The sequence below is a fragment of the Cavia porcellus genome, unplaced genomic scaffold (genome assembly GCF_034190915.1).
Source record: "Cavia porcellus strain 051 isolate PalLab524CR breed Dunkin Hartley unplaced genomic scaffold, mCavPor4.1 scaffold_17, whole genome shotgun sequence".
Taxonomy (NCBI): Eukaryota; Metazoa; Chordata; class Mammalia; order Rodentia; family Caviidae; genus Cavia; species Cavia porcellus.
Window position 1 is genome coordinate 57,770,602 of NW_026947500.1, and position 25,197 is coordinate 57,795,798.

The window sequence follows — 25,197 nt, forward strand, 5'->3', positions numbered from 1 at the left end:
GGGAGCAGAGGGGACCAGGATGTTGTCCAACCCAAGATTACATCCATGATGCAGAAAGGAAGCAAGGTGGGTGGCACCTGAGGCCAAGTGCTTGCAGGCAGAGAGGCTGCACCATGCTCATCTTCATCCCTCCGGAACCACGCCTGAGTGCAGAGTTTGTCTGAGATGCACCTGCCTCCTGCCCACTCAGCAAGGTTCCAACACCCACCTTCAACAGCCTGGGCCAGGGGCTCCTCCACACTGGAGCCACCCCAACCTCATCCCCAAACACAGAATGCCAAGGTACGACCATCAGGGTTAATAAACAGCTTTATTTACCTTGTACAGCATCCACTTCCTTACATTCTCAATTAATTTTGCCATTAAAGTGCCGGAAATTTTCTTAATCATAGTAACATTTGTTAAAAAGAAACCAGAACTATTATCAGGAGCATGGTTCTCACCAATGGAACTTTTCCCTTACAAAACCCAGGAGGGAAGCCCCGCATGTCCAGCCAGCAGGCCGAGTAGCTTGCACACAGATCCCAGTTCCCTGCTCCTGACCGCCTGCCACCCACCTCACCACCGGTAGCCAACTGCTCCAGGCTGCATAGGCGGGGCCACTGGCACAGGTCTCATCCCCAAAGAGTGGCTGCTTCCCACCCTCCCTCAGCAACAAAAGCCCCGAAAGTTATTGCAATGAGAAAAGTGGGTCTCCATTATCCCAACATTAAATTTTCAGTACAAATGAGGGTAATAAACACAAAGCTTGCTTAGTAAACAGGAGCTCTCAGCGTTCAATGCAAAAAAAAAAAACAAAAAACAAACAAAAAAAAAAAAAGAGAAAGAAAACTGAAATCGTAAGGCAAATACTGTTGGCTCTGCCCAGGGCTGGCGAACAGAACCTCACGGAGCACGCTGTCCAGGAGCCCAGGGCGGTGGTGGCCACCCAGCTGCCACCCTGGCACCAGAGCAGCCAGCCCTGCACATCACCGAGGCTACCAGCCTCACTGCACACTCCTCCGCGGCTGAGTCTACACAGGTGCATGCACGATGTGGCTGCTACTCTTTGGCAGACAGTGACAGCTCCACGTCGGGAAGCTGGATACCCACCTTCGTCCCACTGTCATTGCTGGAAGAGGAGGACAGTCGGGACTTCGAGGCCAAGGATGCACCACTGCCCTGCAACTTGCCTGACTCCTCATCGCTGCCGGTCACCTCATAGTGACCTTTGCTCTTCGATCCCAACCCACCAAAGGTACCGAACTTCAGCTTGCCATGCTTGCCTCTCGCTTTTCCACCTTCTGCGGCCAACTCGCTGCCCTCGAGCTCCAATGTCCCCGTTGGGGTGGAAGGTGCAGAGAGCTCCCTGTCATCACTGAAGGAGCTGGAGCGGTGCCTCGGCTTCCTGCTCTTAAACAGAGAGAACTTGCCTTTGGGAGATGCCGTCTCCACCTCCACATCCCCCTCCAGGGAACCCAGGCTGGCCTTGGAGCTCTTCAAGTCCCCTCTGGACCCACAGACAGACGCCTCGGGGGAGCCTGCAGTGCTGCCCTTGCCCTTGGACTTGGAGAAGGTGAACTTTGGCATCTTGATCTTGGATTTCTTTAGCTTTGCCTCAGATTCTTCCCACTCGCCTTCTGCAGCACCAGCCTGTATTCGGGCCTCTGCCTCAGGAAAGGCGACGTCCACGCCCACCTCTCGGCCTACCAGCTCGCGGCTAGAGAAGGTGAACTTGGGGATCTTCATCTTGGGGAATGTTACTTTTCCGGACCCACTCTCTATATGGCCCTGGGACCCCGACATGTTCAGCCCAAGCTCGCCCTCTTTCACACCTTCTTCCAACTTTGGTCCCGAGAAGTGAAGGCCCGCACTTTGAGCCAAGGAGATCTGGGGTCCTTTCCACTCTGCCCCAGAGCCTCTGACACTGAGATTGGGGGCGCTGACACCATCTGACATGTCCATGCCACCTTTGACTTTCGGACCCTTCAAGCTGACAGCAAAATCCGACTCTGGGGAGACAAAGCTTAAGGACGGCCCCTTGACACTGACCTCGGGAGCGGCCCTATAGAGGTCCAGCCCGGAGAGCTTCAGGCTGCCTTGGATGTCAGGACCAGCAACGAGCCCCACTGGGACAGTTGCTGCCACTCCAGGCAGATCCACACCACCTCCGGGCATCTGCAGATTTCCTTCCAGGCCTTGACTGCTGACTCCCGGAAGAGCCCCTTTCACCTCTCCAGTTGCCCCAAGGCTCCCTGTCACTTTTGGTCCCCGAAAGTTCAAGTCCATGTCCTGCGAAGAAAGCCGTGGCCCTTTCAGGCTCACATCCACTCCTTGGAGCTCCCCTACAACTTGTGCCTCCTTGACACCCATGTCCACGTTGGAACCTGGCGTAGAGACACCAAACTGGGGGAGCTTCATTTGGGGAAGTTTAATTCCGACTTCCGGGGCTGCTGAGCTCAGGTCAGGACTGCACATGGAGATCTTGGGACCACTGATGTCACCAGAGATGGCCAGATCTCTCTGCAGGCTTGGTCCCTTCAGTGTCACGTCTGGGGCTCCAACCTCAATGCCTGGCAATTTCATACCATCTCCTCCCACCTGCACCCTCCCAGCTCCACCTCCAAGGCCTAGTCCTGGGCTGTGTGCCTTCACACTGGGAACGGAGGTGTCCAGCTCTCCCTTCAGACTTGGTCCTTTCAAGTTCAGATCAATGTCAGGCCCAGAGATTTTGGGCATACTGAGGCTCATGGAGGGCAGGTCCACACCAGGCCCGGTTAGCACAACCTGGGGCCTTTGGAGCCCAAGGTCTGGAGCGCTCAGGCATCCTTCAAGAGAAGGCAGCTGCACCTCAGCTGCAGTGCCCCCAGCCTCCATGGTAACACCAGGGACGCCAACCTTGGGCACTGAAAACTTGGGGAACTTGATTGTTGCTTCTGGACCTTGCAAATCTACGCCTGGTCCTTGGAGTCCCACGCTGGGGACGTCGCCCTTTATCTTTGGTCCTTTCAAGTCCACACTCACATGGGGCATGGAGACCTGCGGAGTGGAAATGCCAAAAGCAGGAGCTCTGACCTCAGGATCTGGGCCTTCCATGGTGGCTTCTGGTGTGCACAGTGTGGCCTGCACGTTGGGGCATTTCAAGTCCCCTTCTATCTTTGGCCCTGAGATGTCCACACCTGGCATCTTGAACTTGGGGGCCTTCACCTTCACGTCTGGACCCTCCACACTGATCCCTGGTGAAGAGAGGTCCAGATCAGGCGCCTGGATCTCACCCTCCATCTTGGGGCTGGGCAGGGGAACCTCAGCTTTAAACTTAGGTGATTTAATGTCAAATTCTACATCTGGAAAGTACATTTTCCCAAACATAGTCTTCTTGGTTCTGGGGGATTTCATGTCAACTCTGATTGCAGTGTCCAAGCCAGCAACACCAACGTCCATGTCAGGAGCCTTGAGACTAGCATCAATGTCACCCCCGGGAGCATTCAGATCAAAGCCCTGCTTCTTGGTCTTCACCTTAGGCCCACTCATGTGTAGCTTGGGCATCTTAAACTTGCTTTTCTTGCCCTTACCACTAACACCAACCTCAGGAGTTTCCACGCTCAGCTCTACCTCAGGCACGGTCATATCAAGTGAAGGTGGCTTGATGTCAGTTTTAGGACCCTTTGCTCCAAATCCAAATTTGGGTTTCTTAAACTTTGGAATTTTCACATCTGGTCCCTCAATGTTCACATCTGGGCTTTCAGCATGTACATCCAAGCTCGGCACTTCCATGTCAACCTTAGGCCCCTTGAGGTCCACTTCACCACCTTCAATTTTGGGAACAGAAACTCCAATTTGGGGCATCTTCAAGTGCAAATCTACGTCAGGAACAGTTACTTTAGGAGTAGACATGTCCAGTGATGGCAACTTCAAATTAGGGCCACTGAGTTTGGCATCAGGTCCTTCAAAATCAAGATCTGGGCCCTTAAGATCCACTTTGGGGCCTCTGAAAGTACCTTCAATCTTAGGGACAGACACATCAAAATCTCCTTTCACTTTAGGTCCTTTCACATCCAGCTCAACATCTGGCATAGAGATCTTGGGGCCCTTGATGTTCACCTCAGGCATCTTGAACTTGGGGCCCTTCAGTTTTGCATCTGGACCTTCGATATTCACATCAGGAACATCAATGTCCACCTTGGGTACTGAGACATCAATGTCAGCCTTGGGCAGGTTCACATCCACCTCAGGTCCCTCTGCTTTGAAGCCAGGCATGCTGAACTTAGGCATCTTTACCTTGGGCATCTTCAGATGCCAGTCGGAGCCTTTGACATCCACATCTGGAACATCAGTGTCCACCTTAGGCCCTTTGATATCAACATTTGAAACTTTCATTTCACCTTCCACTTTGGGCAGAGAAACATCATCACCCCTCAGCTTTGGACCCTTCAGATTCAGGTCAACTTCAGGCATGGAGATCTTGGGGGCCTTGAGCTGCAAGTCAGGCATCTTGAATTTGGGTCCCTTCAGTTTCGCTTCTGGACCCTGAATGTCCATGTCAGGAGTATCTACATCCACCTTAGGGCATCTGAGATCTCCTTCTAATTTAGGAATGGAAACATCCACATCTCCCTTTACCTTAGGTCCTTTCAAGTTGACATCAATGTCACTCATGGAGATCTGTGGGGTTTTGAAATGGACATCAGGCATCTTGAATCTAGGACCCTTGAGTTGGCCTTCAGGACCATCAATATCCATCTCTGGTCCCTTAAGATCACCTTCCACCTTAGGTAGAGAAAGATCCACATCTGTCTTTGCCTTTGGTCCTTTGAGATTTAAATCAAGGTCAGGCATGGAGATCTTGGGGGCTTTGATGTTCATCTCAGGCATCTTGAACTTTGGACCTTTCAGCTTTCCTTCTGGCCCTTCAATATTCACATCAGGGCCTTCAATGTCCACCTTGGGTACTGAGACATCAATGTCAGCCTTGGGCAGGTTCACGTCCACCTCAGGTCCCTCTGCTTTGAAGCCAGGCATGCTGAACTTGGGCATTTTCACCTTGGGCATTTTCAGGTGCCAGTCGGGGCCTTTGACATCCACATCTGGAACATCAATGTCTACTTTAGGCCCTTTGAGATCCACTTCAGGGCCCTTGAGGTCACCTTCTACTTTGGGCAGAGAAACGTCCACATCACCCTTCACTTTGGGACCCTTCAGGTTAAGATCAATGTCAGGCATGGAGATCTTGGGGGCCTTGATGTTTATCTCAGGCATCTTGAACTTTGGACCTTTCAGCTTTCCTTCTGGCCCTTCAATATTCACATCAGGGCCTTCAATGTCCACCTTGGGTACTGAGACATCAATGTCAGCCTTGGGCAGGTTCACATCCACCTCAGGTCCCTCTGCTTTGAAGCCAGGCATGCTGAACTTGGGCATTTTCACCTTGGGCATCTTCAGGTGCCAGTCGGGGCCTTTGACGTCCACATCTGGAACATCAATGTCTACTTTAGGCCCTTTGAGATCCACTTCAGGGCCCTTGAGGTCACCTTCTACTTTGGGCAGAGAAACATCCACATCACCCTTCACTTTGGGACCCTTCAGGTTAAGATCAATGTCAGGCATAGAGATCTTGGGGGCCTTGATGTTCATCTCAGGTATCTTGAACTTCGGACCTTTCAGCTTTCCTTCTGGCCCTTCAATATTCACATCAGGGCCTTCAATGTCCACCTTGGGTACTGACACATCAATGTCAGCCTTGGGCAGGTTCACATCCACCTCAGGTCCCTCTGCTTTGAAGCCAGGCATGCTGAACTTGGGCATTTTCACCTTGGGCATCTTCAGGTGCCAGTCAGGGCCTTTAACATCCACATCAGGCACATCGATGTCCACTTTCGGGCCTTTGATATCGACTTCAGGACCCTTAAAGTCACCTTCTACTTTGGGCAGAGAAACGTCCACATCACCCTTCACTTTGGGACCCTTTAGGTTAAGATCAATGTCAGGCATAGAGATCTTGGGGGCCTTGATGTTCATCTCAGGCATCTTGAACTTCGGACCTTTCAGCTTTCCTTCTGGCCCTTCAATATTCACATCAGGGCCTTCAATGTCCACTTTGGGTGCTGAGAGGTCAATGTCAGCCTCGGGCAGGTTCACATCCACCTCGGGTCCCTCTGCTTTGAAGCCTGGCATGCTGAACTTCGGCATTTTCACCTTGGGCATCTTCAGGTGCCAGTCTGGGCCTTTAACATCCAAATCTGGAACATCAATGTCTACTTTAGGCCCTTTGAGATCCACTTCAGGGCCCTTGAGGTCACCTTCTACTTTGGGCAGAGAAACATCCACATCACCCTTCACTTTGGGACCTTTCAGGTTCAGATCAATGTCAGGCATGGAGATCTTGGGGGCCTTGATGTTCATCTCAGGCATCTTGAACTTAAGGCCTTTCAGTTTTGCATCTGGACCTTGGATATCCACATCGGGAACATCAATGTCCACCTTGGGTGCCGAGACATCAACGTCAGTCTTAGGCAGGTTCACATCCACCTCAGGTCCCTCTGCTTTGAAGCCGGGCATGCTGAACTTCGGCATCTTTACCTTGGGCATCTTCAGATGCCAGTCGGGGCCTTTAACATCCATATCTGGAACATCAATGTCCACTCTTGGGCCTTTGATGTCAACCTCAGGGCCCTGGAAGTCACCTTCTACTTTGGGCAGAGAAACATCCATATCCCCCTTCACTTTTGGACCCTTCATATTAAGATCAACGTTAGGCATGGAGATCTTGGGGGCCTTGATGTTCATCTCAGGCATTTTAAATTTGGGACCCTTTAATTTTCCCTCTACACCTTCAATGTTAATATCAGGAGTGTCAATGTCCACCTTGGGCCCTCTGATGTCCACTTCAGGACCCTTCAGATCACCTTCCACTTGAGGCAAAGACATATCTACATCACCCTTTATTTTGGGGCCCTTGAGATTCAGGTCAAAGTCAGGCATGGAGATCTTGGGGGCTTTGATGTTTACCTCAGGCATCTTGAACTTCGGACCTTTCAACTTTCCTTCTGGTCCTTCAATATTCACATCAGGGCCTCCAATGTCCATCTTGGGTGCTGAGACATCAATGTCAGCTCTGGGCAGGTTCACGTCCACCTCAGGTCCCTCTCCTTTGAAGCCAGGCATGCTGAACTTGGGCATTTTCACCTTAGGCATCTTCAGGTGCCAGTCAGGGCCTTTAACATCCACATCTGGAACATCAATGTCCACCTTAGGCCCTTTGATGTCAACTTCAGGGCCCTTAAGATCACCTTCCACTTTGGGCAGGGAAACATCAACATCACCCTTCACTTTGGGACCTTTCAGGCTAAGATCAATGTCAGGCATGGAGATCTTGGGGGCCTTGATGTTCATCTCAGGTATCTTGAACTTGGGGCCCTTCAGTTTTGCATCTGGACCTTCGAAATCCACATCAGGAACCTCAATGTCCATCTTGGGCGCTGAGACGTCAATGTCGGCCCTGGGAAGGTTCACATCCACCTCAGGTCCCTCTGCTTTGAAGCCAGGCATGCTGAACTTGGGCATTTTCACTTTGGGCATCTTTAGGTGCCAGTCTGGGCCATGAACATCCACATCTGGTACATCCACATCTACTTTGGGCCCTTTGATGTCAACTTCTGGCCCCTTCAGATCTCCTGCAAGTTTGGGAAGAGAAACATCCATGTCACCTTTCACCTTGGGTCCTTTTAGGTGTAAGTCCACATCTGGCATGGAGATCTTGGGAACTTTGATGTTCATATCAGGCACCTTGAATTTGGGGCCTTTTAAACCTCCTTCTGGACCTTCCACACTGACTTCTGGACCTTCAATGTTCAGAGTTGGAGCACCTATGTCAATGTCTCCTTTTGGTATATCCACAGACATATCAGGCCCTTCTGCTTTGAAGCCAGGTACACTAAACTTGGGAATTTTCATTTTGGGCATTTTCAGGTTCCACTCAGGACTGTGGACATCCATATCAGGTGCACTGAGATGGACATCTGGGGCCTGCATATCCATATTTGGACCTTTAATGTCTCCTTCCACGATAGCACCTGGAACTTCCAAATCTCCTTTGACTTTCGGGCCTTTCAGGTTTAACTCTACATCAGGCATAGACACTCTGGGAGATGAAATGCTCAAAAAAGGCATTTTGAACTTGGATCCTTTCACTTTTCCTTGGACTTCAATATCAGGAGCATTAATATCAACTTTTGGAACAGATACATCAGTATCTGGCTTTTTAATTTTGATGTCCACCTCAGGTGTCTGAGCTTTGGAGCCAGAAAAATTGAACTTGGGGAGCTTAAAACGAGATTTCTTTGACTTGCCTTCAACATTGAGTTTAGGCCCAGAAATGTCTAATTCTGGACCCTTTACATCCAGTTTAGGAGCTTTAATGTCACCTTCCAATTTGGGGCCACCTATATCAACATCTCCCTTCAGCTTTGAGCCCTTCAAATTCAAGTCAATTTCGGGCATGGAAATCTTGGGCATACTGATATGCGTGTCAGGTACTTTTAATTTTGGTCCTTTTATTTTGCCCTCTGGGCCATGGAGGTCAATATCTGCAATGTCGACACCTAACTCTGGGCCCTTTAAGTCAATTTTAGGCCCCTCCAAATCACCCTCCACACTGGGAAGTGTGACATCCACATCTCCTTTTACTTTAGGGCCTTTCAGGTTAAGATCCATGTCAGGCATGGAGATCTTGGGGGCTTTGATGTTCATCTCAGGCATCTTGAACTTGGGGCCTTTCAGTTTTGCATCTGGACCTTCAATATCCACATCGGGAATATCAATGTCCATCTTGGGTGCTGAGACATCAACGTCAGCCTTGGGCAGGTTCACATCCACCTCAGGTCCCTCTGCTTTGAAGCCGGGCATGTTGAACTTGGGCATCTTTAACTTGGGCATCTTCAGGTGCCAGTCTGGGCCTTTGACATCCACATCTGGAACATCAATGTCCAACTTGGGCCCTTTGATGTCAACTTCAGGAGCCTTGAGGTCACCTTCTACTTTAGGCAGGGAAACATCCACATCACCCTTCACTTTGGGACCTTTCAGGTTAAGATCAATGTCAGGCATGGAGATCTTGGGGGCCTTGATGTTCATCTCAGGCATCTTGAACTCGGGGCCCTTCAGTTTCACATCTGGACCTTCGATATCTATATCAGGAACCTCAATGTCCACCTTTGGTACTGAGACATCAATGTTGGCCTTTGGCAGGTTCATGTCCACCTCAGGTCCCTCAGCTTTCAAGGTAGGCATGCTGAACTTGGGCATCTTTAGCTTGGGCATCTTCAGGTGCCAGTCGGGGCCATGAACATCCACATCTGGAACATCGACATCCACTTTCGGGCCTTTAATATCCACTTCAGGAACTTTAATTTCACCTTCCACATTGGGAAGAGACACATCCACATCACCCTTCATTTTTGGACCTTTCAGGTTTAAGTCAAAGTCAGGCACAGAGATCTTGGGGGCATTGATGTTCATCTCAGGCATCTTGAATTTGGGGCCCTTCAGTTTCACATCTGGACCTTCAATATCCACATCAGGAATATCAGTGTCCACCTTGGGTGCTGAGACGTCAATATTGCCCTTAGGCAGGTTCACGTCCACATCAGGGACCTCTGCTTTGAAGCCAGGCATGCTGAACTTGGGCATTTTCACTTTGGGCATCTTCAGGTGCCAATCGGGTCCTTTAACATCCACATCTGGAACATCAATGTCCACCTTGGGCCCTTTGATATCAACATCCGGAACTTTCATTTCACCCTCTACTTTGGGCAGAGACACATCCATATCTCGTTTCATTTTAGGGCCTTTCAGATTAAGATCAATGTCAGGCATGGATATCTTGGGGGCCTTGATGTTCATCTCAGGCATCTTGAACTTAGGATGTTTTAGTTTTCCCTCTAGTCCATCAGTGTCAACATCTGGCCCACTGAGATCCACAGATGGCCCTTTAAACTCTCCTTCTAATTTGGGAACATCTACATCTGCCTCACCCTTTATCTTGGGACCCTTTAAGTGTAAATCAATGTCTGGCATGGAGATTTTGGGAGGTTTAAAGTGCATGTCTGGCATCTTAAACTTAGGACTTTTCCATTTGCCATCTGGGCCTTCCACAGCTACATCCGGCATCTCGGCATCCAGTTTGGGGCCCTTGACATCCAGTTCAGGACCCTTGAACTCCCCCTCAAGGTTGGAAGCAGAGATGTCAATGTCTCCTTTGGTTTTGTGTCCCTTTAAATTGAAATCCACATCAGGCATGGAAATCTTGGGGGCCTTGAAGTGCATGTCTGGCATCTTGAACTTGGGACCTTTCAACTTTGGGTCAGGACACTGAAGATCAACATCAGGCACCTCCAAATCCACACTTGGTCCTTCTAAATCTCCTTCCAATTTTGGCACAGTCACATCTATGTCCCCCTTGACTTTAGGTCCTTTCAGGTGTAAGTCCACATGCGGCATGGAGATCTTGGGGGCCTTGATGCTCGTCTCAGGCATCTTCAACTTGGGACCCTTCAGGTTTGCATCTGGACCTTCAATATCCACATCGGGAACATCAATGTCCACCTTGGGCACTGAGACATCAATGTTGGCCTTCGGCAGGTTCACATCCACCTCGGGTCCCTCTGCTTTGAAGCCAGGCATGCTAAACTTGGGCATTTTCACCTTGGGCATCTTTAGGTGCCAATCGGGGCCTTTAACATCCATATCTGGAACATCAATGTCCACCTTGGGCCCCTTGAGGTCCACATCTGGCATCTTTACTTCACCTTCTACCTTGGGAATACCCACGTCCACGTCCCCCTTGATTTTAGGGCCCTTCAAGTGTAAGTCCACATCAGGCATGGAGATCTTGGGAGCCTTGAAATGCATGTCTGGCATCTTGAACTTAGGCCCTTTCAACTTTGGGTCAGGACACTGCAGATCAACATCGGGCATCTCCACATCCACACTGGGGCCTTTGATTCCAACTTGTGGACCTCTGAAGTCACCTTCGACTTCTGGGACAGAAGCATCTATCTCTCCTTTCAGCTTAGTTCCCTTTAAATTTAAATCCACATCTTGCATGGACACCTTAGGAGCCTTGATATTTAACTTTGGCATCTTAAATTTGGAGCCTTTCAATTTTGCTTCTGGCACTTCCATATCCAAATCAGGGCCTTCAATGTCCACCTTGGGCACTGAGACATCAATGTCGGCCTTGGGCAAGGTCACATCCATGTCAGGTCCTTCTGCTTTGAAGCTGGGCATGCTGAACCTGGGCATCTTTAACTTGGGCATCTTCAGGTGCCAGTCAGGGCCATGAACATCCACATCTGGAACATCGACATCCACTTTTGGGCCTTTAATATCCACTTCAGGAACTTTAATTTCACCTTCCACATTGGGAAGAGACACATCCACATCACCCTTAATTTTTGGACCTTTCAGGTTAACATCAATGTCAGGCATGGAGATCTTGGGGGCCTTGATGTTCATCTCTGGCATCTTGAACTTGGGGCCCTTCAGTTTTGCATCTGGACCTTCGATATTCACATCAGGAATATCAATGTCCATCTTGGGTGCTGAGACATCAACATCAGCCTTGGGCAGGTTCACATCCACCTCAGGTCCCTCTGCTTTGAAGCCAGGCATGCTGAACTTGGGCATTTTCACCTTGGGCATCTTCAAGTGCCAGTCGGGGCCTTTAACATCCACATCTGGAACATCAATGTCCAACTTGGGCCCTTTGATGTCAACTTCAGGACCCTTGAGGTCACCTTCTACTTTAGGCAGGGAAACATCCACATCACCCTTCACTTTGGGTCCTTTCAGATTAAAATCAACGTCAGGCATGGAGATCTTGGGGGCTTTGATGTTCATCTCAGGCATCTTGAACTTGGGGCCCTTCAGTTTTGCATCTGGACCTTTGATATTCACATCAGGAACATCAACGTCCATCTTGGGTGCTGAGACATCAATGTCAGCCTTGGGCAGGTTCACATCCACCTCAGGGCCCTCTGCTTTGAAGCCAGGCATGCTGAACTTCGGCATCTTTACCTTGGGCATCTTCAGGTGCCAGTCAGGGCCTTTAACATCCACATCTGGAACATCAATGTCCAACTTAGGCCCTTTGACATCAACATCTGGAACTTTCATTTCACCCTCTACTTTGGGCAGAGAAACATCCACATCTCCTTTTACTTTAGAGCCTTTCAGGTTAAGATCAATGTCAGGCATGGAGATCTTGGGGGCCTTGATGTTCATCTCAGGCATCTTGAACTTGGGGCCCTTCAGTTTTGCATCAGGACCTTCGATATTCACATCAGGAACATCAATGTCCATCTTGGGTGCTGAGATATCAACGTCACCCTTGGGCAGGTTCACATCCATCTCAGGTCCCTCTGCTTTGAAGCCGGGCATGCTAAACTTGGGCATTTTCACCTTGGGCATCTTCAGGTGCCAGTCGGGGCCTTTGACATCCACATCTGGAACATCAATGTCCAACTTGGGCCCTTTGATGTCAACTTCAGGAGCCTTGAGGTCACCTTCTACTTTAGGCAGGGAAACATCCACATCACCCTTCACTTTGGGTCCTTTCAGATTAAAATCAATATCAGGCATGGAGATCTTGGGGGCTTTGATGTTCATCTCAGGCATCTTGAACTTGGGGCCTTTCACTTTTGCATCGGGACCTTCGATACTTACATCGGGAACATCAATGTCCACCTTGGGTGCTGAGACATCAATGCTGGCCTTGGGCAGGTTCACGTCCACCTCAGGTCCCTCTGCTTTGAAGCCAGGCATGCTGAACTTGGGCATTTTCACCTTGGGCATCTTCAGGTGCCAGTCGGGGCCTTTAACATCTACATCTGGAGCATCAATGTCCACTTTCGGGGCTTTGATATCAATTTCAGGGCCCTTGAGGTCACCTTCCACTTTGGGCAGAGAAACATCCACATCACCCTTCACTTTGGGTCCTTTCAGATTAAAATCAATATCAGGCATGGAGATCTTGGGGGCTTTGATGTTCATTTCCGGCATGTTGAACTTCGGACCTTTCAGCCTTCCTTCTGGTCCTTCAATATTCACATCAAGGCCTTCAATGTCCATCTTGGGTGCTGAAACATCAATGTCAGCTTTGGGCAGGCTCACGTCCACCTCAGGTCCCTCTGCTTTGAAGCCAGGCATGCTGAACTTGGGCATTTTCACCTTGGGCATCTTCAGGTGCCAGTCAGGGCCTTTAACATCCACATCTGGAACATCAATGTCCACCTTGGGCCCTTTGATGTCCACATCAGGAACCTTCATTTCACCCTCTACTTTGGGCACAGCCACATCCACGTCCCCCTTTACTTTGGGCCCTTTCAGGTGTAAGTCTACATCTGGCATGGAGACCTTGGGGGCTTTGAAGTGCAAATCTGGCATTTTGAACTTGGGCCCTTTCAACTTTCCTTCCGGACATTCAATATCAGTATCACCAATATCCACATGCATTTTGGGCACTTTAACCTCAACATCAGGACCTTTCAAGTCTCCTTCTATTTTGGGAAGGGAAACATCTGCATCAGTTTTCAGTTTAGGACCTTTCAGATTAAGTCCTACATCAGGCATTGAGATTTTATGTGTCTGTATATTCATTTTCGGCATCTTGAACTTGGGGCCTTTTAGTTTTCCTTCTGGACCTTCAATATTCACAGCTGGAGCTTCAATGTTCACCTTAGGCGATGAGATGTCAATGTCAGTCTTGGGCAGGTTCACGTCCACCTCAGGGCCTTCTGCTTTGAAGCCGGGCATGCTGAACTTGGGCATTTTTACCTTGGGCATCTTCAGGTGCCAGTCGGGGCCTTTGACATCCACATCTGGAACATTAATATCTACTTTGGGGCCTTTGAGGTCAGCAGCAGGGGCTTTGATCTCCCCTTCCACACGTGGCACTGTAACAGCATAATCTCCTTTGGCTTTTGGACCTTTCAAGTGCAAACCAACATCTGGCATGGAGATCTTTTGAGGCTTTATATTCATCTCAGGCATCTTGAACTTTGGTCCCTTCAGTTTCACATCTGGACCTTTGATATCCACATTAGGAATATCAACGTCCACCTTAGGTGCTGAGACATCAACGTCAGCTTTGGGCAGGTTCACATTCACCTCAGGTCCCTCTGCTTTGAAGCTGGGCATGCTGAACTTGGGCATCTTTACTTTAGGCATCTTCAGGTGCCAGTCGGGGCCTTTGACATCCACACTTGGAACATCGATATCCACTTTGGTCCCTTTGATGTCCACATCTGGAACTTTGACTTCCCCTTCTACTTCAGGCAGAGTCAAGTCCATGTCTCCCTTGACCTTGGGCCCTTTCAAGTTTAAGTCAACATCAGGCATAGAGACCTTGGGGGCCTTGATGTTCATCTCCGGCATCTTGAACTTGGGGCCCTTCAGTTTTGCATCTGGACCTTCGATATCCACATCAGGAACATCAATGTCCACCTTGGGCACTGAGACATCAATATCAGCCTTGGGCAGGTTCACATCCACTTCAGGTCCTTCTGCTTTGAAGCTGGGCATGCTGAACTTGGGCATCTTTAGTTTGGGCATCTTCAGGTGCCAGTCAGGGCCTTTAACATCCACATCTGGAACATCAATGTCCACTTTAGGCCCTTTGAGTTCAACTTCAGGGCCCCTGAGGTCACCTTCTACTTTTGGCAGAGAAACATCCACATCACCCTTCACTTTCGGTCCTTTCAGGTTAAGATCAATGTCAGGCATGGAGATCTTTGGGGCCTTTATGTCCATCTCAGGCATCTTAAATTTGGGGCCCTTCAATTTTGCATCTGGACCTTCAATATCCACATCAGGAACATCAATGTCCACCTTGGGTGCTGAGACATCAATGTTGGCCTTGGGCAGGTTCACATCCACCTCGGGTCCCTCTGCTTTGAAGCCGGGCATGCTGAACTTTGGCATCTTTACCTTGGGCATCTTCAGGTGCCAGTCAGGGCCTTTAACATTCACATCTGGAACATCAATGTCCATCTTGGGCCCTTTGATGTCAAGGTCAGGGCCCCTGAGGTCACCCTCTACTTTGGGCAGAGAAACATCCACATCACCCTTCACTTTCGGTGCTTTCAGGTTAAGATCAACGTCAGGCATGGAGATATTTGGGGTTTTGATGTTCATCTCAGGCATCTTAAACTTGGGGCCTTTCAGTTTTGCATCTGGACCTTCAATATTCACATCGGGAACATCAATATCTACCTTGGGCACTGAGACATCAATGTCAGCTTTGGGCAGGTTCACGTCCACCTCAGGGCCCTCTGCTTTGAAGCCAGGCATGCTGAACTTCGGCATCTTTACCTTGGGCATCTTCAGGTGCCAGTCAGGGCCTTTAACATCCACATCTGGAACATCAATGTCCAACTTAGGCCCTTTGACATCAACATCTGGAACTTTCATTTCACCCTCTACTTTGGGCAGAGAAACATCCACATCTCCTTTTACTTTAGAGCCTTTCAGGTTAAGATCAATGTCAGGCATGGAGATCTTGGGGGCCTTGATGTTCATCTCAGGCTTCTTGAACTTGAGGCCCTTCAGTTTTGCATCTGGACCTTCGATATCCACATTGGGAACATCAATGTCCACCTTGGGCACTGAGACATCAATGTCAGCTTTGGGCAGGTTCACATCCACCTCAGGTCCCTCTGCTTTGAAGCCAGGCATGCTGAACTTGGGCATTTTCACCTTGGGCATCTTCAGATGCCAGTCGGGGCCTTTAACATCCACATCTGGAACATCAATGTCCACTTTAGGCCCTTTGAGTTCAACTTCAGGACCCTTGAGGTCACCTTCTACTTTGGGCAGAGAAACGTCCACATCACCCTTCACTTTGGGACCTTTCAGGTTCAGATCAATGTCAGGCATGGAGATCTTGGGGGCCTTGATGTTCATCTCAGGCATCTTGAACTTGGGGCCTTTCAGTTTTGCATCTGGACATTCGATATCCACATTGGGAACATCAATGTCCACCTTGGGTACTGAGACATCAATGTCAGCCTTGGGCAGGTTCACATCCACCTCAGGTCCCTCTGCTTTGAAGCTAGACATACTGAACTTGGGCATCTTTAGCTTGGGCATCTTCAGGTGCCAGTCTGGGCCTTGAACATCCACATCTGGTGCTTTAGTGTCTACTTTGGGTACTTTGATGTCCATATCTGGAACCTTCATCCCGCCTTCTATTTTTGGTGCAGACACAGCTAGGTTTCCTTTCACTGTCGGCCCTTTAAGATCCATGTCAACATCTGGCAGTGTCATCTTTGGAGCCTTGAAGTGCATCTCTGGCATCTTAAACTTCGGGCTTTTCAACTTGCCTTCTGGTCCTTCAAGGTTCAGATCTGGAGCACTAATATCGACCTTTGGTGCAGAAATGTCCAAGTCAGACTTGGGCAGGGTCACATCCACATCTAGGCCTTCGCCTTTGAGACTAGGCATGCTGAACTTGGGCATTTTAATCTTTGGCATTTTCAGGCTCCAATCAGGACCATGAACATCAACATCTGGGGCACTGACATCTATCTTGGGGCTTTTGAGGTCTCCTTCTAGGTTTGGAACCGTGACGTCATATTCCCCCTTTGCCTTGGGACCTTTCACATGCAAATCCACGTCGGGCATGGAGATCTTGGGGGCCTTGATGTTCATCTCTGGCATCTTAAGCTTAGGTCCCTTCAGCTTCCCTTCAGGGATTTCAACATTCACATCTGGAGCTCCTCCTTCCACTTTGGGACCTGCGACACCTACGCTGGCCTGGGGCAGGTTCACATCCACTTCAGGACCCTCTGCTTTGAACTTGGGCATTTTCATCACGGGCATCTTCAGCTGCCAGTCTGGGCCCTGAGCTTCCACATGTGGGACATCAGTGTCCACTTTGGCCATTTTAAGTTCAACATCAGGTACTTTAATTTCACCTTCAGCCCTTGGCACTGTGACATCGTACTCCCCCCTTGCATGAGGACCTTTCAAATGCAAGTCCACATCTGGCATGGAAATCTTGGGAGCTTTGATGTTCATTTCAGGCATTTTAAATTTAGGCCCTTTCAGTTTCCCATCTGGTCCTTCAAGGCTCACATCTGGAGCACCAGCCTCTACCTTTGGCCCAGAAATGTCCACCTCAGCCTTGGGTAGAGTCACATCCATCTCAGGTCCCTCTGCCTTGAAACCAGGCACGCTGAACTTGGGCATTTTCATCTTGGGCATCTTCAGGTACCAGTCTGGGCCTTTAACATCCACCTCTGGGCCACTGACATCCACTCCGGGGCCTCTCACATCAGCTTCATGCTTTGCTGCACTACACTCTCCTTCTGCCTCCATTCCTACAGCACCCAAACCCATACCAGGCATAGAGACCTCAGGTGTCTCCATTCCCACCTTGGGCAGCTTGGTATCAGGTCCTTTAATTCTGCCTCCAAGACCTTCCATGTGTAGCCCTGGCTCTGCCACAGTGACCTTCGGCCCGCAAACACTGATGTCCCCTCTGGGGACGGACACATCCATGTGCAAGGCATCACCCTGTACTCCTGGAGTGCTGATCGAAGGCATCTTCACTTTAGACATCTTCGAGTCCCACTCTGGGCCATGCAGCTCCACATCTGGGCCACTGACATTCACCCTGGGGCCTCTGACATCAGCTCCAGGCACCCTCACCTTCTCTTCTGCTTTTGGAAGGGAAACATCCACACCCCCTCTCACTCTCGGCACAGTGACATTTAAGTCCACATCTGCCATGGAGATCCTGCACGAACCAACCTTCCCTGGAAGACTGTCAAGCTTGGGGCCTGTCAAGGTCCCCACCAGGTCTGGAGCCTCTCTGTCCACTTTTGAGCCTTTCAGTACCACTTGGGGGCTCTTAATGTCACTCTCTACCTCATGAGCTGAAACTTCAATGCTACCTTTCAGTCTGGGGGACCTAAGGCTCAGATCCACATCCTGCATGGAAATTTGGGGTTTCTGAATAATCACTTCAGGAGTTTTCACTTTGGCACCCTTCGTCTTCACTTCCAGCCCACCAGGGGCAACCTCAGGCAGGCTAACACTCCCTGAGACCACTGCCCCATCAAGGCCAGCGCCCCCTGCATTTGAAGCAAGTGTGGGGAAGTGAGGGCCTTTCACCTTGGGCAGCTCTGTGCTGTGGCCTGGGATGCTGGCTACAAGGTGGGGGGCTGAGAGGTCCATGCCAACACTGCCCCGTGGTTCATCCCCCTTCAGTCCTACCTCGCCCTTGAGGGACGGCCCAGGGACTTGGGGGCCTTTAAGTGTCCCCTCTAAGCCTACAATGCTGACATCCACCTGTGGACCCTGGATGTTCCCACTTCCAGCCACACCCAGGCCACTGCCTACAGCAGTCTGGCCCTCAGGCCCTGGAGAAACTCCAAACTTTGGCATCTTCAAGGTGGGAATCTTAACTTTGCCATTATTCACCTCTGCTGCCCCTACGTCAAGAGAAGAGGAGACATGCTCTCCAGGAAGGTGGATGGCTGCCCACCCACCCGAGTCCGAGCCCTTTGCACTAACACTGATACCCGGGCTCCCTGCCTTGTCCCCAGGTACGGAGACCTGGACTTCTGAGGTGCCAGCACTCTGGAGCTCTGGCCCTGAGGGCAGCTTGATCATCGTCTTGCCAGACCGGGTCTCCACATCCACCGTGGAGATTTCAGTCACTTCGTGCCTTGGAATCTTGACGATGAACTCTGGGCTGCTGATGTTGATGTCCTTGGCTCCTTCGGGGGCAGTGACGTCCACAGTGTAGGCAGTGACTTTCCGAGTCACAGTGATAGTGCGGCTCTGAGTCTCCCCGGGGTCCCCTGTCACCCCAAACTCTGACCGCAACCGCGGCTTGATCTTGGTGGCATAGATGCGCTGGTACTCCTCGTCAGCCCCGCTCTGCAGAGACACGCCAGGCACAGGTTACAGAGAGCCCCCTCAACTACCAGGGATGCAGCACTGCTTCCCAGAAAAACAGAGACCACGAAATGCAGGGTCCCTGTGGAGCCAAGCATCAAGGCCACATCAGCCTCATCTAAGAATATTGGGCCTGAGTGGGGAGGAGCCATGCAGGTTGAGAGGGGCCTACAGGCCCCCACTTGCACCTGCGGCCATCTGAGCAGTCACAGGCAGGCAGGCAGGTTCCCCTGAGTTCAAGGACAGCAGAAGCTATACAGCAAGACCCCATCTCAAAAGACACAAAAAACCAACTGGGAACAGCAAGCCCCCCAGCTGCTCTCACACTGAAATCAATCTGCAAGGCCAAGGCACAGCTCCATAGAGGGCCACAATACACCCTGCAGGCAGGGCCCCAGCCTCAGACACACAGGACAACAATGTCAAGGCTCCAGATGGGTGCCACCTGCAAAGCTGCCCTGTCCCCCTGTGTTGGGCCCAAGCTTTGGGGCCACTGTACCTGCAAGATGCTTTACAGGGACCGGGAGAAGATTGGGCCGCACATCCCCTGTGCCCCAGCAAGCAAGCAGAAGCAGCTGGCAGGTAGGAGCCTGGGGAGCATGGGGCAGATGGAGCCAGCTGGGCAAGCAGCCCCACGGGGGACCCAGGCTGCTGCCACCCAGTACTCACCAGAACTACCTCTGGGCTGCGGGGGCCCATGGCCTCATGTGTCCAGGCCTGGCCGGGCTCAGGGGAGCGGTCACCTCGGCGGTGCAGCTTCAGGCCCACGGTGTGGTGGCCCACGGAGCTCAGCAGCTGAGCTACCTCCCCCGACTGCAAGTTGTCAAAGTAGATGGTGGCGCCCACGATCTGGTCTCCTACATGACAAACAGCCAGAGGTCAGGCCTACTGGCCCCACAGCCACAAGACTCCAAGTGTGTACTGAGTAAACTGAGGCCTGGCAATGCTCATCACCATGACTGATGTCATGGGGCCAGGCAGACCCCTCCCTCTCAGGTACAAGGAGCAATCAGTTGGGCCCACATGTATCCCCTCCCCCTCTCCATGCCCAAACCCATGCCCAGTACTCACCTTCCTGGACCACACCAGTGCGGGCAGCGGGTGAGTCCTGCAGCACCTCCTGCACAAACACGCCATCGGCCCGCTGTGCGATGGTCAGCCCGTGGGAGCCGCTGCCCTGCCAGTTGGGTAGCAGCAGCTCCCGAGTTGTCTCTTCTTCCTTCTCCATCTGGGAGGCACACTCAGGTCAGGCCTGTGCCTGTGACCCTGTCCCCCTTTCCCAGGCCTGGCCTCCCCACCACCACCATCACCACTACCACCACCACCACCACCACCACCACCACCACCACCACCACCACCCCGCTGACCTCTGTGTCCCGATCCTGAGCAGACACCGGCCAAGAGCCCGCCCTTCGTGCTCTCCCAAGGTGTCTGGCGTTAGAGTCACTCAGGAAGCCTGGGGAGACAGGTTCACAGGCGCTGCAGCAACAACACCAGATTCCACGCCCTATTGCTCAGCACATCCTCGGGCGGTGGTCCCATCCACCCCTATCTCCATGTCTTGAAACTCATAAGGGCCCCAGGAACAGAGCAGCTCATGAGGACAGGTTTCCTGGGCCGCCCAATCAGGGGTCAGGACTGGCCCTCAAAGCCACCTCGACCTCCCCACCCCAGCATCTCTGGCCAGGGCCGGGCCCACAGGCAAAGCTGCTCCACCACAGGATATGAGGGAGGAATAGCATACACTGGAGGAGTTATGAAGTGGGATGTCACACTTCTGCCTGGAAACTTCATGAGTGGCACCATGACACCAGGGGTGCCATGCCCAAAGCACCACCCCAAGAGATTCAGCAAAGGATGGGTGCAAGCAAGTGAGCCCCCACCACGACCATCGAGGTGCTAGACACCAGAGCAGAGCCCCACACATCATCACATCATCGTCATCGAGTCCCAGGCCTGTCCCAAGCCTGAGCTGAGAGCAAGGGGCTCTCCAGCAAGTACCAAGATTGCCCTGAGGAGCTGAGGGCAGGGGTCAGAGCCCAGCACTGAGAGTGAGGCAGGAGGATAAAAATTCAAGCTCAGCCTGGGAAAACAGGCCTCAAACTCCAAAAATGTTTAAAAATAGCAGGTAACACCAAGCGGTTTGGAGGCCCTGGAGTCTTAGGTCCACACAGCTAGCCTCAGGCAGACCCCTCCCCAGCCGCAGCACAGCCAGGAGCATCTGACCTCGAGGCTGACTGTGGACTCCGCCCTGCAGGAACGGACTGAAGCCACAATATGGCACCATCCTTGCCTTCAACCGCAGGCCCACTCAGCCCCTCCTCCAGGCCTGTGAGTCACCCCCATGCAGCCATGCAACTGCAGCTCCAGGGCTCTGCCGGTAACGCCCAGTACTGGGCCCAGACCCCAGACTCTGACTAAAACTCAGAATCCTGGACAATGCCACCCTCAGTGGGGCTGGGCCCTGAGGGCAGGGGTGTGAGTAGATGTATGGGAGGGAAGGCAAGGCCCTGGTGGCCAGACCCCAGCCTGGGTGGGCCTCAAGTACCCTCTCTGCTGTACCCTGTAGTGGAGACCAAACTGGGGGCCTCTGTTGCTTCCAGGGTCACTGCCAGCACCCCAGCCAGGCCAGGGAAGACCTTGGGCACTGTGGCTGGCCTGCACAGTGGCGCAGGTGACTAAATCCAAACTCTGCCTTTGCTGGCAACCAGCAGAGGCACTCCAAGCTCACCACAGCGAGGCGCAGCAGACCCAGAGCCCAGGCAGGAGGCACATGGCTACCCAGTGAGAAGATGCATGGGGCAGAGGCAGGAGTAGGGGCAGGGGCAGGACAGCCAGCCTCAATCCCAACCTGCCAGGGGTGCCACCCTGGGACGGGGTGCTGCCCACAGAGGTCCTCTGCCCAAGGTGGCTTCTGGAGAACACTGGCTCCCAGCCACTGACCAGAGGAACTGAAACCCCACACCCAAACCCACACTGAACATGAGCACAGCATGTTCCTCCAGGGGGACAATGGGATCCCATAGGCACTACACATTCCACACGACACACAGGTAGGGAAAAGCCAAGCCCACCCCAGCCACCATGGGAGTCCGAGCAAATTGCAGGTGGGGGCAGGGGAAAGCTTTGGGCCATCGAAGGCACACACGCACACATACACGCATGTGCACGCATGCACACACACACACACAGGGAACACGTGTCTGGGGGAGCTGCTCGTCACTCACACGCCGCACATCACACTCACACTGCACACTCACCACACAATACACACACTGGATACTCACACCACATACACCACACCACACATACTACCCACACCACACTGCACACTCATAACACACACTCACAACACATTGCTCACTGCATACCACACACACTGCACACAACACACACAGCACACTCACACACATCCCACACAGGCCCTGCGCTGACAAGGAGAAGCAGCAACAAAGGGGGGATGAAGGTCCTATGCTGGCCATGTCCATGCCAGGGCTTTGCACCCACCCCAGCAGCCTTTTATGGTAGAGCTGGCACCAAAAAGACAGGAAACACCCCAAGGCGATAGGGCCTGATGACAATGAAGGCCAACAGCAGAGGAACAGGGAGCAAAAACACACCACAGGATGCCCCGAGGAGCTGTGCAGGACGAGTCCCCAGGCACACTTCAGGGAAGGGGCCACAAGGACTGTGGGGTCCAGACCAGAGTGTCCCCGAACTCCGCTCACTGCCTGCCAGGTTCCTGGGGGGCCATGGCAGGGACCACACCAGTCCTTCCCTCAAAGAAGGCACTGACCCACAACACACTCAGTCCCACCTGGGCAGCCCCCATGGTGGTCCCTGACAACCACTGCATACCTACAGGGGCACCTGCTACAACCACCACCGTGAAAGTGACAATGGCAAGTGAGATTCACAGGGAGGGGGATCTAGACCAACACATGCATCTCCCCAGAGACCCTGCCTTCATTGGTTCGCAGACACCTATCACCAAGCCTGTGCCCTGGGCAGCCCCTGAGCCTGTGTCACCTGTCCTGAGAGAAGGTCTGCGAGGTTCTCACCTCCAGTGAGTCACCTGGCCCTGAAGAACTCGGCCATTCCGCCCCACTTATAACAACCTGGGAACATCAGAGCAGGATCTAACAGGAGATCTCAGTCCTGGCCATAGACACCAACAGCTGGGCCTCTCCAAGACCTCAGGGATGGGAACACCCCTTGTGCCGCACATTGGGACAGCTGGGATCCTTCGATGAGCCCCACCCTGGCCGGCCTGGCCTGGAACCGGGCCACGCTCGCCCCCAGCGGCCAGACTGCGCCAGTGCAAGGGCCCAGGGGTCCCCCAGCCCAGCGAGGACAGCTCCAGGCTCCAGGCCTCCGCCGGCCAAAACCGCACAGAATGCCCCTCTGAAGGCCAGGTGACTCCCGCCCTCCGCTGACATGACAAGCAGGCAGAGCTCAGGGCCACTGCCCGTCTCCGAGTCCAGGATGACCATATAGACGCCGCACACCCGCGGGTCGCCCGCTCCAGGCAGTGTAGGAGCCGCGCCCTAAGCATAGGCTGGGCCTCAGGGCCACAGTCAACCAACCAGCCAGGAGAGTCGGGATCAGCCAGGCGCCAGCCCTGGCCAGCAGGACAGGGCTCCCCGGAGCCTGCCCATGCCCACCAGACCTTGAGCCTCCAGTGCTCTGGCGGGGGCAAGCGGTGGTGAGAAGGCGAGACCCACAAGCTCCTGCGAAGGAGTTCCAAGGACCTCGGCCAGTCCCTTGCCCTGTCACCCCTCCTCGAACCTCGGGGTCGCTCACAGGGCCTCCCGGAGCTGGACTCGCTCTCCCGGTCTGCCTGCTCCCGGGCGGTTCTCAGGCTCTAAAAAAGGGTGACCACACCCAAGCCCACACACCTCCCCGCCCGGGTTCTGCTCGGCCTCAGGAACCAGCTCCTCAGGCTCTGCTCCGCCCGGCCCAGGCCGGACGCGACCCACTGCCCTGCCCCTCGCACCACTGCACCGGGCTGTCGAAACTGCGGGGTCAGCTGGAGACCCTAGACACCCAGGACGCGAATGTGGCCTCAGAGGCTCCCCCTGCGTCCCTGGGTATAGCCTTTTGGGGACACGGTTTTGGGGTCCCAGGCACCTCTCTGGCTTCCTCAGCCCGCAGCTCACAGTAAGCAGGTGTCCCCCAGCTTAGGCTCCCTTGTGCCTCAATCAGTACGCTCTGCGAAGGATCGTCCGCCCCAAGGTGCTGGGGAGCAGAGGGAGCCCCCCCTCGGCTGTGGACGGAAGGGGCTACGCCCTTTGGGACTTCCCTCTCCCCCTCCGCGTGGGTGGGGGCCGGGCCGAGCCGCGCCCCGAAACACACCGGCAGGGCCCCGAGCCCGGGCACGGCCACCGCCCGCCACCGCCGCCGCGCCCCAAAGTCCTTGCCACCCCAGGCACTGTGGGCACGCAAGACTCCAAGACACAGGCGCCTTTCGTGGGCGCCGTCGACAGCATCTTGCGGGAACCAGGGAGCCACGCGGGGTCTCCAGTGGTCACTCTCCGTCACGCTCAGAGTGGCTCGCCGCGCCCACGCACGACGCGCCACCCACGGAGGCCATTCTGTAGGCCTGTGCCGTCCAACGGCGTCGGTCACGGCGCGGGCTCCGCACGGGCTCCCGACCCCCGTGGGTGCCCCGGGCCGGTTCCGCGCGCTTACATAACTGCCCCGCCCCGCGCCGCGCCCGCGGTCTGGTTTGAATTAGTCACCGCGCATTCCTGGGGGGCGGGCGGCCGGGAGAGGCCGGGGTCCGCGCCGCGCCTCGTCGCGCTCCACCCCCCCAACCCCACCCCACGCTACGCCCGCTCGGTCCAAAACTAAGGATCCTGCAGCAGGGCCGGCCCGAGCCGGGTTCGGGATCGAGCAAGGGCGGCGGCCACCGTGAAAACTTCGGGGAACGCGGGCCCCGCGCACAACAGCGCCCCACCGCGCGGAGAGCGCAGGACGGGGTGGCGGCGGCAGCGGGACGGGGTCGGGGTCGCGATCGGGGACGGAATCAGGGGCAGCGTCCACCTGGGCGCACGGCGGTCGTGCTGCAGGCTCGCCAGTTCGGACCCTTCCCGCGCCCTCCCGCACGCCCCTACCTGGCTCGGCCTCCGCGCACCCATGGGTCGGGCTCAGGTTGGGCTCCGCCGTCCGCGGCCGGGCGGGGCGGGCGCTCGGTGCCCAGCGCGCGCGCAGGCGGCTCTTGTACCCGGCGGGCGGGGCGACGCACCACCCCCTCTC

At 53.5% G+C, this 25,197-nt stretch overlaps 1 protein-coding gene across 3 annotated transcripts; it reads right to left on the bottom strand.

Annotated features, from left to right (window-relative positions):
• Positions 1-291: 291 nt before the first annotated feature.
• Positions 292-25,197, bottom strand: Ahnak (AHNAK nucleoprotein). Of its 3 annotated transcripts, none has more exons than XM_063228251.1 (5): positions 25,056-25,197; positions 20,307-20,395; positions 20,011-20,167; positions 19,609-19,796; positions 292-18,921 (listed from the first exon to the last, which is right to left on the bottom strand). In XM_063228251.1, the coding sequence occupies exons 3-5, from the start codon at positions 20,165-20,167 to the stop codon at positions 1,042-1,044; spliced, it is 18,225 nt and encodes a 6,074-aa protein (XP_063084321.1). In that variant the 5' UTR covers positions 20,307-20,395; positions 25,056-25,197; the 3' UTR covers positions 292-1,041. The 3 variants fall into 3 exon arrangements, with proteins under 3 accessions (XP_063084321.1, XP_063084320.1, XP_063084322.1); XM_063228250.1 differs by lacking the exon at positions 25,056-25,197 and adding an exon at positions 24,099-24,121; XM_063228252.1 differs by lacking the exon at positions 25,056-25,197 and adding an exon at positions 24,070-24,088.